The sequence below is a fragment of the Dreissena polymorpha genome, chromosome 1 (genome assembly GCF_020536995.1).
Source record: "Dreissena polymorpha isolate Duluth1 chromosome 1, UMN_Dpol_1.0, whole genome shotgun sequence".
Taxonomy (NCBI): Eukaryota; Metazoa; Mollusca; class Bivalvia; order Myida; family Dreissenidae; genus Dreissena; species Dreissena polymorpha.
In genome coordinates, this window is record NC_068355.1 from 149,449,533 (window position 1) to 149,461,821 (window position 12,289).

General features: G+C 37.4%; 2 protein-coding genes across 7 annotated transcripts in view; one reads left to right on the forward strand and one right to left on the reverse strand.

The window, feature by feature from the left end:
* LOC127855255 (integrator complex subunit 2-like) overlaps positions 1 to 12,289 on the reverse strand; it is a 69,398-nt gene that overhangs the window by 22,797 nt on the left and 34,312 nt on the right. For all 6 annotated transcript variants that reach the window (XR_008037438.1, XM_052390721.1, XM_052390706.1 and 3 more), the window contains 2 exons: positions 4,681 to 4,809; positions 2,938 to 3,160 (listed from right to left, as the gene is read on the reverse strand). Coding sequence is in view for 5 of the 6 variants with exons in the window: in XM_052390721.1 (XP_052246681.1) it covers positions 2,938 to 3,160; positions 4,681 to 4,809 (352 nt within the window). In the remaining variant the exon portion in view is untranslated. The remainder of the gene's footprint in view (positions 1 to 2,937; positions 3,161 to 4,680; positions 4,810 to 12,289) is intronic.
* Positions 1 to 12,289, forward strand: part of LOC127855705 (mediator of RNA polymerase II transcription subunit 31-like) — a 62,902-nt gene that overhangs the window by 1,920 nt on the left and 48,693 nt on the right. The gene's annotated exons all lie outside the window — the stretch shown is intronic.

Below are 12,289 nucleotides of genomic sequence, written 5' to 3' on the forward strand. Positions count from 1 at the left end.
CCAGATTTCATCAAGATAAACATTCTGACCAAATTTCATAAAGATTGGATGAAAACTGTGACCTCTATTGTCTACAGAAGGTTGTTCTATTATTTGACCTAGTGACCTTGTTTTTGACCCCAGATGACCCAAATACAATCCCAAACCGGATTTCATCAAGATAAACATTTTGACCAAATTTCATCAAGATTGGATGCAAACTGTGACCTCTACTGTCTACACAAACAAATTGTTGACGGACGGACGCACGGACACACGCAGGCACGCACAACGGACGCCGGACATCACACAATCACATAAGCTCACTGTGTCACTTCATGACAGGTGACCTAAAAATATGTGTCGGAGATAAACATGAACAGTTGTGGTTAAAATCCCATAGAAACAAGGGCTGTTTGTAAAACATGCATGCCCCCCTATATGGGCTATAAGTTGTAGTAGCAGCCATTGTGTGAATACGTTTTTTGTCACTGTGAATGGTGGTGGTGGTGGTGGTTGGTGGTGGGGTAGTAGTAGTAGTAGTAGTAGTAGTAGTAGTAGTAGTAGTAGTAGTAGTAGTAGTAGTAGTAGTATGTAGTTAATTAGTAGTTGTTACGTAGTAGTATAGTCGTAGTAGTAGTAGTTAGTAGTAGCTCGAAGTAGTAGTAGGTATTAGTAGTAGATAGTAGTAGTAGTAGTAGTAGTAGTAGTAGTTAGTAGTGGTAGTAGTAGTCGTAGTAGTAGTTAGTAGTGGTAAAAGTAGTAGTAGTAGTGGCAGTAGTAGTAGACGTAGTAATAGTTAGACGTTGGATGGTGGTGGGTGGTTGGTGGTGGTTGGTGGGATGTAGTACTAGTAGTAGTAGTAATAGTAGTAGTAGTAGTAGTAGTTAGTAGTCAGTAGTTCAGTCGTAGTAGTAGTAGTAGGTAGTTAGTAGTAGTAGTAGTAGTGAGTAGTAGTGGTTAGTAGTAGTAGAAGTAGTAGTAGTTATAGTAGTTCGTAGTAGTAGAAGTAGTAGTAGTAGTAGTAGTAGTAGTAGTAGTAGTAGTAGTAGTAGTAGTAGTAGCAGTAGCAGTAGCAGTAGCAGTAGCAGCATTACAAGACCAATACTTAAGAATGATCAAATGTGAAAAGGTAACATAGCACCAGCAGTAAATATGGGGCTCATTTACAGGTCAGATTTGGAATCTCTGCTGTAAAATGAGATTTTGAATGAATTAAAGGGAGGCAAATCTGTAATAAACAGAACGTGCATAAACCGTAGTTGTTTCCCTTGTTTGAACCATGCTAAATCCTTACAAGTTTGGAAAGAATTGGATGAAAAATTTGGACTTATTGCATAAACACCATTTTCTCAATTCAAGGGGAGGTAATTCTGTACTTCATGGACCAATAATGCTCATTTATTTTTTGTAGGGTTTGTGTCCTCATTGATATAAAGACACTATGCAAATTTGGAAAGGATCGGACAAAAAATGTGGAAGATTTTTGAAAGTTTTCACAAAATAGGCAAAAACGAATAAACATGCAAAGTTCAACGAGCTCCTGCGGCCATGTTTTTTGACGAATCAAATTTCTTTGAACAACTTTTTCAGGGGAGCCCTCAAAGGTCATCCCTGTGAAATTTTTTGAAAATCTGATGAGCGGTTTCTGACAAGAAGATTTTTTAAGGTATTTACCATATATGGTCATGGCGGCCATCTTGGTTATGTGATCAATTTTTTTTTAACAATTCTTTTGTCCCATGACCTAGGGATGCTCCACATGAAATTTAGTTGAAATTGGCTCAATGGTTTAGTAGAAGAAGATGTTTACAAATTTGTATACGGACGGACGGACGGACGCCGGACGCTGAGTGATCACAATAGCTCACCTCGAGCTATCGCTCAGGTGAGCTAATTACTGCACCCAAAGATTTTAATGCTACTGACTATAACTGGTATATAAATGTATGATTTTGCTCCTCAGTTAATAAAGTGACAATTTCAAGGCTGATACATGTGAAATATGAAGGCTATTCTGTCCTTTGGCCTAAGTCTATCAATATATCTGTACAGTCAGCATTTTCCGTAAACACTTGAAAAATGGGCAGACACAGAATTTAATTAAAATTCTCAAGTTTTCCGCAAATATTCTACCCCTTTCCTAGTATATTAAAATAAATAAATGATTTTCAAGTAATACCACATTGATTTCAGTCTGGAGCACCGTTTCTAAACGCGAAAACAAATATTCCAAACTTTTTAGTGTACAATTTTTGTGATGTAAATAGCTTGCGTGCAGGATGATATTTAATGTTCTGTCAGATTAGTGATTCTACTCTCTTGATTGTGTGATTTTGGACTGTTTAAACCAACCAGAAACAAGAGCTGTCTCCATAGTATGACATATGCCCATCGATAAACGCTTTGATAGAAGCATTTTTCGAAACTTCAACGCATTTTTCAAAACCTAAACGCGGACCTTAAGTTCAAGGTCAAAGGGGTCAAAATTTGTGAGCATATGGAAAGGCCTTGTCCATTTACACATGCATACCAAATATGAATGTTACATCTGAAGCGACATAGAAGTTATGAGCATTTTTCGAAACCCAAACGCAAATCGTGACGGACTTACAGACGGACAGTGTGATCACTATATGCCCTCCTTCGGGGGCATAAAAAGCGATTTAATAAAGAACCACTTTTTGTTCACTACCCAAAATGTGACATTACGGGTTGCCTCCCTTGTTGATTCATGCTACATCTTCACATCGTAGAAATGGTTTTAATGCAAAACTTCCTCAGTGTACCAAATTAAGGGGTTAATTTTCTCATTATTGTTATTTATCACCAACTATATGTTGTAACCAACTATTCTCTATTTCTTCTCTATTTATATAAGACGTTTCCAAGACACACTCAGTAACATGAACATAATGGGACAGTTGCCATGCCAATACTTTCCAGTGCCTCGCTCACCTGTTTCTCCTGGTTGCTGGGCAGGCAATACTCAAGCAGTATCTGCAGTATGGCGCTCTCCTGTGCAGCCAGCAGCGCCCCCTTGAGTTCCTGTCTGTTCTGGTCCACCTGGCAGGTGACGTCTGCCACAGGGTTGCACTGGATGTGGTTCTCTAGGTACACACGGCAGGCCAGCGTGTAGGCACCCAGGATACGCAGCACTATCTCCAGCACAGGGCCACACCTGACGAGCAGTACGATAATGTATGAGTGCACTTATGAAATAGCCAAAACTGCAGTAGGGTATTAATATAGTCTTCGTGCTTCATTACTGTGCTCAAAAGTAGAGAATAATTGCCTAACAGACTTAAGTTTCAAAATATAAAAGCCTGTTTTCAATGCAAGTAAAAAACCCATAATGTTGCGGAGTAAATGGTTATGTGAATCAAACTAAATTTCAAAACAAGATGCGTTTGTGAAACACAATGTCCCCCTATATGATGTTTGACCTTGAAGGATGACCTTGACCTTGTGAAGGATGACCTTGACCTTGACCTTTCACCACTCAAAATGTGCAGCTCCATGAGATACACATGCATGCCAAATATCAAGTTGCTATCTTCAATATTGCAAAAGAATTCATAAAATAAGCTATTTGGGCCACATATATTTGACCTCTGACCTTGAAGGATGACCTTGACCTTTCACCACTCAAAATGTGCAGCTCCATCAGATACACATGCATGCCAAATATCAAGTTGCTATCTTCAATATTGCAAAAGTATTTATAAAATAAGCGATTTGGGCCACATATATTTGACCTCTGACCTTGAAAGATGACCTTGACCTTGACCTTTCACCACTCAAAATGTGCAGCTCCATGAGATACACATGCATGCCAAATATCAAGTTGCTATCTTTAATATTGCAAAAGTATTCATAAAATGAGCGATTTTGGCCACATATATTTGACCTCTGACCTTGAAGGATGACCTTGACCTTGACCTTTCACCACTCAAAATGTGCAGCTTCATGAGATACATATGCATGCCAAATATGAAGTTGCTATCTTCAATATAGCAAAAGTTATTGCAAAATGTTAAAGTTGGCGCAAACAGACCAACAGACCAACAGACAGACAGGGCAAAAACAATATGTCCCCCACTACTATAGTGGGGGACATAAAAAAGCTATTTGGGCCACATATATTTGACCTCTGACCTTAAAGGATGACCTTGACCTTGACCTTTCACCACTCAAAATGTGCAGCTCCATGAGATACACATGCATGCCAAATATCAAGTTGCTATCTTCAATATTGCAAAAGTATTCATAAAATGAGGGATTTTGGCCACATATATTTGACCTCTGACCTTGAAGGATGACCTTGACCTTGTCCTTTCACCACTTAAAATGTGCAGCTCCATGAGATACACATGCATGCCAAATATCAAGTTGCTATATTCAATATAGCAAAAGTTATTGCAAAATGTTAAAGTTGGCGCAAACAGACCAACCAACAGACCAACAGACCAACCAACCAACCAACAGACAGAGCAAAAACAATATGTCCCCGACTACTATAGTGGAGGACATAAAAATGACATTTTTACATTTGAGTTTTACACACCATATTTCTAGTTGAAATATTAAATGCTATGATCGTGTTGTGTGTTCAATTAACAAGCAAATTCAATCACCAATGATCACATGATTTTTACAACATTGCTGAATAATAAGAATCTGTCAAACACGTATGATTACCTGAACACACGCTCATCACATCTGAGAACTATAAGAGGATCAACTGTGACATCTGTCTCTGTATACTGGGAGAACTTGAAGCCTCTCTTCTTCTGAGGTCGTAAAGCATTCACAGTAGACAGGCGTATACTGAAATAGTGCCCCTAACACATTCATAGTGGACAATGTATACTGAAATAGTGTGCGTAATGCATTCACAGTAGACAAGCCTATACTGAAATAGTGTGCGTAATGCCTTCACAGAAGACAGTTGAATACTGAAATCGGGTGTGTAATGCATACACAGTAGACAAGCGTATACTAAAATAGTGTGCATTACACATTCACAGTAGACAAGCATATAGTGAAATAGTGTGTGAACACATTCACAGTAGACAGGCATATACCGAAATAGTGTGCGTACCGCATTCACGGTAGACAGGCATATTCTGAAATAGTGTGCTTAACAAATTCATAGTAGACAGTTGAATACTGAAAAAATGTGTGCATTCACAGTAGACAAGCCTATACTGAACTAGAAATGGCGCGGCAGAGGCTGACACATATCCCCACGCTGCATGTTTGATCCAGGGGCGCCCCAGGGTTGGTAATGGGGCCATGCATAGTTGAGATTGACGGTATTGTCATAAGAGATGTTCAGTATCAATTTGAAGTAAATCGGTGTAGAAATGAAGAAGTTATTGTAAAATTACCTAAAAAAATGAGTGAAAATTTCTGACCCGACCCCACCCCAACCCCGATAACTTTTGACCCACGGGTCAGATCAAAATTCCAAATAGTGCACTGTCGCATATATGCTCATAGCTCCAATGTGTTTAATTTTCAAGGTTCTAGTGCTAATTGTGTAGGAGGACAAAAAGGTGAGGACGGATGGACGGACTGACAGACGTCGGAGATAACCACATAATCCCCACTTTTTTTCCAAAAAGCGTGGGGATAAAAAGTGTGTGTAACTCATTTACAGTAGACATGGGTATACTGAAATAGTATGCGTAACGCATTTACAGTAGACAGTTGAATACTGAAATAGTGTGTGTAATGAATACACAGTAGACAAGCGTATACTGAAATAGTGTACGTAACGCATTCACAGTAGACAGGCATAGACTGAAATAGTGTGCAAAACGCATTTACAGTAGACAGGCATATACTAAAATAGTGTGCGTAATGCATTCACAGTAGACAGGCATATACTGAAATAGTGTCTGTAGCGCATTCAGAGTAGACAGGCATATACCGAAATAGTGTGTGTAGCGCATTCACAGTAGACAGGTGTACACTGAAATAATGTGCATAACGCATTCACAGTAGACAGGTGTATACTGAAATAGTGTCCGTAGCGCTTTCACAGTAGACAGGCATATACCGAAATAGTGTGTGTAGGGCTTTCACAGTAGACAGGTGTATACTGAAATAATGTGCATAACGCATTCACAGTAGACAAGTGTATACTGAAATAATGTGCATAACGCATTCACAGTAGACAAGTGTATACTTATATTGTGAGCCTAAGGCATTCACAGTAGACAGGTGTACAGTCGATTGGTGTATAACGGATAGCTAAGGACTTCGAGTCTCATTTCAACATAAACACCATGCATTCAGTAATTAAACCATTAAACCTAGATAGACGCATGTCTTTCCTATTGAAACATGCCAGCGGTTTTAAATTTCCAAAAAAAATATTATTTGTTTACAGCGCGAATTTCATGGTACACTGATTCAGCCATTACCGGATCGCTTAGGTCTTTATCGGATTACATGTGTATCGTGTTATTTCCTGAAATTTGACACAGCATTTGTAAAAATAATTGCAATATATGTACATTTCCAGAAAGGAAATTCATTTCTGCGTCTAATAAGACCAAGTTCATGGAAATCGCTGCACAATTGATGAAGTAATGGCTGTTCAAAGCAATGCACCCTATATTCGGGTCATTTTTAGTTGAATACCTTGTTATATATATAGATTTGATAGTGAAAATATGTTTTCAGAGAAATCGATTTTTTCGTTATAATTTGATTATATTTCATTAACAAGAGCACCGCCTTGCGGGTGCAGACCGCTCATCTATTTTCTTTTTAAAGGTGAAGGGACTCTCATTGTCAATCACAAAGGAGGGAGGAGTGGAGTGAAGAGGGGTGTATAGTGTGGGGTTGTGGACATTTATTACATTATCTTCCAAAAAAGCGAAAACAAATTAAAAAAAATGGGGGGGGGGGTATAGTGTGAGGGTGTGGTGATAATTTGTGAGATGATCTTAAAAAAAAAAAAAAAAAAAAAAAATCAAAAAAAAAAATTGGGGGGGGGGGGTGGGGTGGGGGGGGGGTGGGGGTATAGTGTGAGGGTGTGGTGGTCATTTGTGAGATGATCTTAAAAAAAAAAAAAATAATAATAAAAAATTAGGGGGGGGGGGGGAGGGGGGGGAGGGGGGGGAGGGCACGGGGGATGGTTTGGGTGAAGTCTATTGTGGTATGTCAGGTAAGAGTAGTTTCATCAAAGTATGAATCAAATCTAATCATAAATAAAGAAGTTATGGCAATTTTAGCAAAATTTAATAATTTGACCTTGAGAGTCAAGGTCATTCAAAGGTCAAAGTAAAATTCAAGTTGCCAGGTACAGTAACCTCATGATAGCATGTAAGTGTTTGAAGTTTGAAAGCAATAGCCTTGATACTTAGAGTGGATCGAAACACAAAATTTAACCATATATTAAAAGTTACTAGGTCAAAAAAGGGCCATAATTCCATAACAATGACAACCAGAGTTATGCAACTTGTCCTTTTACTGTACCCTTATGATAGTTTGTGAGTGTTCCAAGTATGAAAGCAATATCTATGATACTTTAGGGGTAAAGTGGACCAAAACATAAATCTTAACCAAATTTTCAATTTTCTAAGTATAAAGGGCCCATAATTCCGTCCAAATGCCAGTCAGAGTTACATAACTTTGCCTGCACCGTCCCCTTATGATAGTTCATAAATCTTGCAAGTATGAAAGCAATAGCTTTGATACTGTAGGAATAAAGTGGACCTAAACACAAAACTTAATCAAATTTTCAATTTTCTAAGTATAAAAAGGGCACATAATTCTGTCAAAATGCCAGTCAGAGTTACATTACTTTGCCTGCACAGTCCCCTTATGATAGTTAGTAAGTGTTGCAAGTATGAAAGCAATAGCTTTGATGCTTAAGGAATAAAATGGACTTAAACACAAAACTTAACCAAAATTGTCAATTTTCTAAGTATAAAAAGGGCACATAATTCTGTCAAAATGCATGCCAGAGTTATCTAACTTTGCCTGCCCAGTCCCCTCATGATAGTAAGTAAGTGTACCAAGTTTGAATGCAATAGCATTGATACTTACTGAGAAAAGTGGAACTAAACGCAAAACTTAACCAAAATTTTCAATTTTTTAAGTATAACAAGAGTGCCAAACTGTCACAAGATACGCCCGTTCGGAGGTTTTGGACACCATGCTTAATGCTTGAAATGCACTAAGTGACCTCGAGACCTAGTTATTGACCCGGCATGACCCATATTTGAACTTGACCTAGATATCATTTAGATGTAACATCTGACTAAATTTGGTGAAGATCAAATGAAAACTACTTCAATTAGAGAGCGGGCACCATGCTAAATGCTTGAAATTCATTATGTGTCCGATCGTGACCTCGTTTTTGACCCGGCATGACCCATATTCGAATTTGATCTACATATCATCTAGACTCAACTTCTGACCAAATTAGGTGATGATCAGATGCAAACTACTTCAATTAGAGAGCGGACACCATGCTAAATGCTTGAAATGCACTAAGTAACCTTGTGACCTAGTTTTTGACCCGGCATGACCCATATTCGAACTTGACCTAGATATCAACTAGATGCAACTACTGACCAAGTTTGGTGAAGATCGGATGAATACAATTTGAATTAGAGTCCGGACAAAGTGGCGCCGTTGAAAATGCACTAATTGACCCTATGACCTAGTTTTTGACCCGGCATGACCCATATTCGAACTTGGCCTATATATCAACTAGATGCAACTGCTGACCAAGTTTGGTGAAGATCGGATGAATACAATTTGAAATAGAGTCCGGACAAAGTGGCCCCTTTGAAAATGCACTTATTGACCCTATGACCTAGTTTTTGACCCGGCATGACCCATATTCGAACTTGGCCTAGATATCAACTAGATGCAACTGCTGACCAAGTTTGGTGAAGATCGGATGAATACAATTTGAATTAGAGTCCGGACAAAGTGATGCCTTCCGCCCGCCGCCCGCCGCCAAGGGGTTTCACATAATACGTCCCGTATTTTATACGGGCGTATAAAAAGGGCACATAATTCTGTCAAAATGCACGCCAGAGTTATCTAACTTTGCCTGCCCAGTCCCCTCATGATAGTAAGTAAGTGTACCAAGTTTGAATGCAATAGCATTGATACTTTCTGAGAAAAGTGGACCTAAACGCAAAACTTAACCGGACGCCGACGCCAACGCCAACGCCGACGCCGACGCCAAGGTGATGACAATAGCTCATAATTTTTTTTCAAAAAATAGATGAGCTAAAAATGATGTTTTCACTAATTAATATCATAGCCACACACTAACCACATGTGTATTGGACAACTTCAATTGAGTTTATATTTATTTTGAGACAATCCCCACATTCCTGAATATGGGTCACCACATGTTCGTTATTCACTAAATCCCGAGTTGCTGCTTTCATGCTTATATTATATGGTACGCATCAATTTGGTTTCTGAGTATTCTTACTTTTGTAAAGGACACATAAAACTAAAATATTACATCAATGAACATTATGTTTACCAAACAAAATCTGCAAAATTCAAGAAACAATTTGTCTGCACTTTTCCTGTCGTCACAAAAACGGTGCGTTCATAACGTGACCTTGTTTTGCTTTCGAAAAAAGAAACAGTTGTAAACATTAACACACATCAACAAAAACATGAATCGACTTAAGAATGATAGGCTTATTGTATTCAATTCATAGAAAACTATAAATCTTAACATAAATAAAAGTATTTTGCAAAAAACGTTTAACCTATCCGTTACTCACTAAAATCCGTTAAACACCAATCATCTGTATACTGATATAGTGTGTGTAACACATTCACAGTAGACAGGTATATTAAAACAAAAACACTTTCATATTTTGTACTAAAGAGTGGAAAACTTTCAATTCTTAAATAAAAAGTTTAATGAAGCTTAATTATTTTCAGGCTTCGTTATGCCAGGGACCTATACAAACAAAGGGATGCACAACTTTAATGAACCTAAGAACAAGCTAACGCGCCATGATAAAAAAATAAATCATGCAAGAGCACAAATTTTCACAATTGCTATTTTATTCAATGTGAGAAACTGACACAAAACTAATTATACTAATTAAACCTTATTTTTCACAGGATGTATAAGTAATTTATAAGGTTTGATGAATTCAACAAATTCTTATTGATTTTTAAGTAATTTTTATGTTTCAGTGACTCAGGTATTTATATTTTACATTATTTATATTTTACATTTATCATGGATTTTATGTTTTTAAACAAACTTGTTTGCACAAAATTTTGTATATTGTATACTTCAAGTACTGTATATCGGTTGGTATGACGTATTGATGTAATCCAAATCATGCCAAATATCTGCCCCACAACTTCTTAGTTCCAGTGCTGATTGTTTACAAGTTTTTTTTTTCCACGATACCTAAGGGTAAGTCGGTTCTCTATTATAACAAAATACGATGTAATTCACAAAATCTTGCACAGTTGCATAAGTGTTGTTAAGAATTGAGAATAGCAACATGCCATAGTAAAAAGACTTCACATGGGGATGCGCCCGTTAATACACCAATAAACAGTACTCTTCATAACACACAGAATGGCGTTGAACCATTAGCCGAACCCAGCCGATATCGAGATAAAAAGTCCCATAATGGAACTTTATTTCTTCACAAAAAACAATAAAAAAAACAATGAACTGCTGTGTTTTCTTAGATTTATCATGATTAAATTTTTTATTTGAAAATAAAGGCTTTGTACACTGATATGCGGTATCACCAGACTATGTGTAAAAGTTATTGTGCATATTCTGTAAATAATGAAATAATAATACTATAATATAAACAAGATGGCCAAAATGGCCCTAGTTCGCTCACCTGAGAGGAGTCGGTTCATTCAATCTTTGCCAAATGTCAAACTTGACCTAGATAATGTCAAGACAAACATCCTGGTCAAATTTCATCATTATTTCATCTGCGAGTCATGATCAATGAAACTATGAAGTTTCATGATCCTAGGCGTAAGCATTCTTGAGTTATCACCCGGAAACCATTTTTCTAAGTTGAGTCACCGTGACCTTGACAGCCATTGTGTGAATACGTTTTTTGGCACTGTGACCTTGACCTTTGACCTAGTGACCTGATAATCAATAGGGGTCATCTGCGAGTCATCATCAATATACCTATGAAGTTTCATGAACCTAGGCATAAGCGTTCTTGAGTTATCATCCAGAAACCAGTTTTCTATTTCAGGTCACCGTGACCTTGACCTTTGACCTAGTGACCTGAAAATCAATAGGGGTCATCTGCGAGTCATGATCATTGTACCTATGAAGTTTCATGATCCTAGGCATAAGCGTTCTTGAGTTATCATCCAGAAACCATTTTACTATTTCAGGTCACCGTGACCTTGACCTTTGACCTAGCAGAGCTCCAGATAAGGTTTTGTGAAATTCTTAATGTTACTACCAGATTTTCAAAAAGAATTCTTAACTCTGAAATTTTATTCTTAACGTTACTACTAAGTTTTGGAAAATAATTAACTTTTCTTAATGACCTAAAAATAAATAATAATGGTTATTTTCATGCAAAAAATCAAAATTAACATACTAGCAACTTTATTTATACGAGTTCAACAGTGTCTATTCAGTATTATACAATTTTATTTTTCAAATACCTTCATATGCCCAAACTGTGCTTAGATTGCATGACTTCGATTATTTTTTTACATATTTCACAATTAAAACGGGTCTCCCCTTCAATCTTTTCAACGATTAGCCACGGGAAATGTCCCTTCCACTCGTTGAAGGTTTTTTTATGTTTAAGTTTGGACCCATCATGTCGCATTTTTTTAGCTTGTCCGACTGTGTCGGCAACTGAACATACAACATCGTATAAGATATTTTCGATAATGTCTTTCTTAACATTCAACTTCGGCTCACTTTGCGTACAATATGTTAAAAGCGTGTTTTTGCAGGCTTTGCAGTTTTTTAGGACGCTCTCTGGGCGCAGCCATTATTTTTTGACAGGTAGACTGTACACGCCGCTTTTATTGGAAAAAATGCGCTTTGTTAAACAAACCCGATAACCATTCTATATAAGCACCGAAAAGATCTTTAATATGCGAAAAGAACTCAATAAAAATCGATACGAACCGATGTAAAAATAATATTCGTAACTTGATTTTGTAATTCTTAATGGTACGACAAGATTTTAAAATAAATACGTAACGGACTTGAAAATAATTCGTTCTTACGAAAATACGACCCTTATCTTGAGCTCTGACCTAGTGACCTGAAATCAATAGG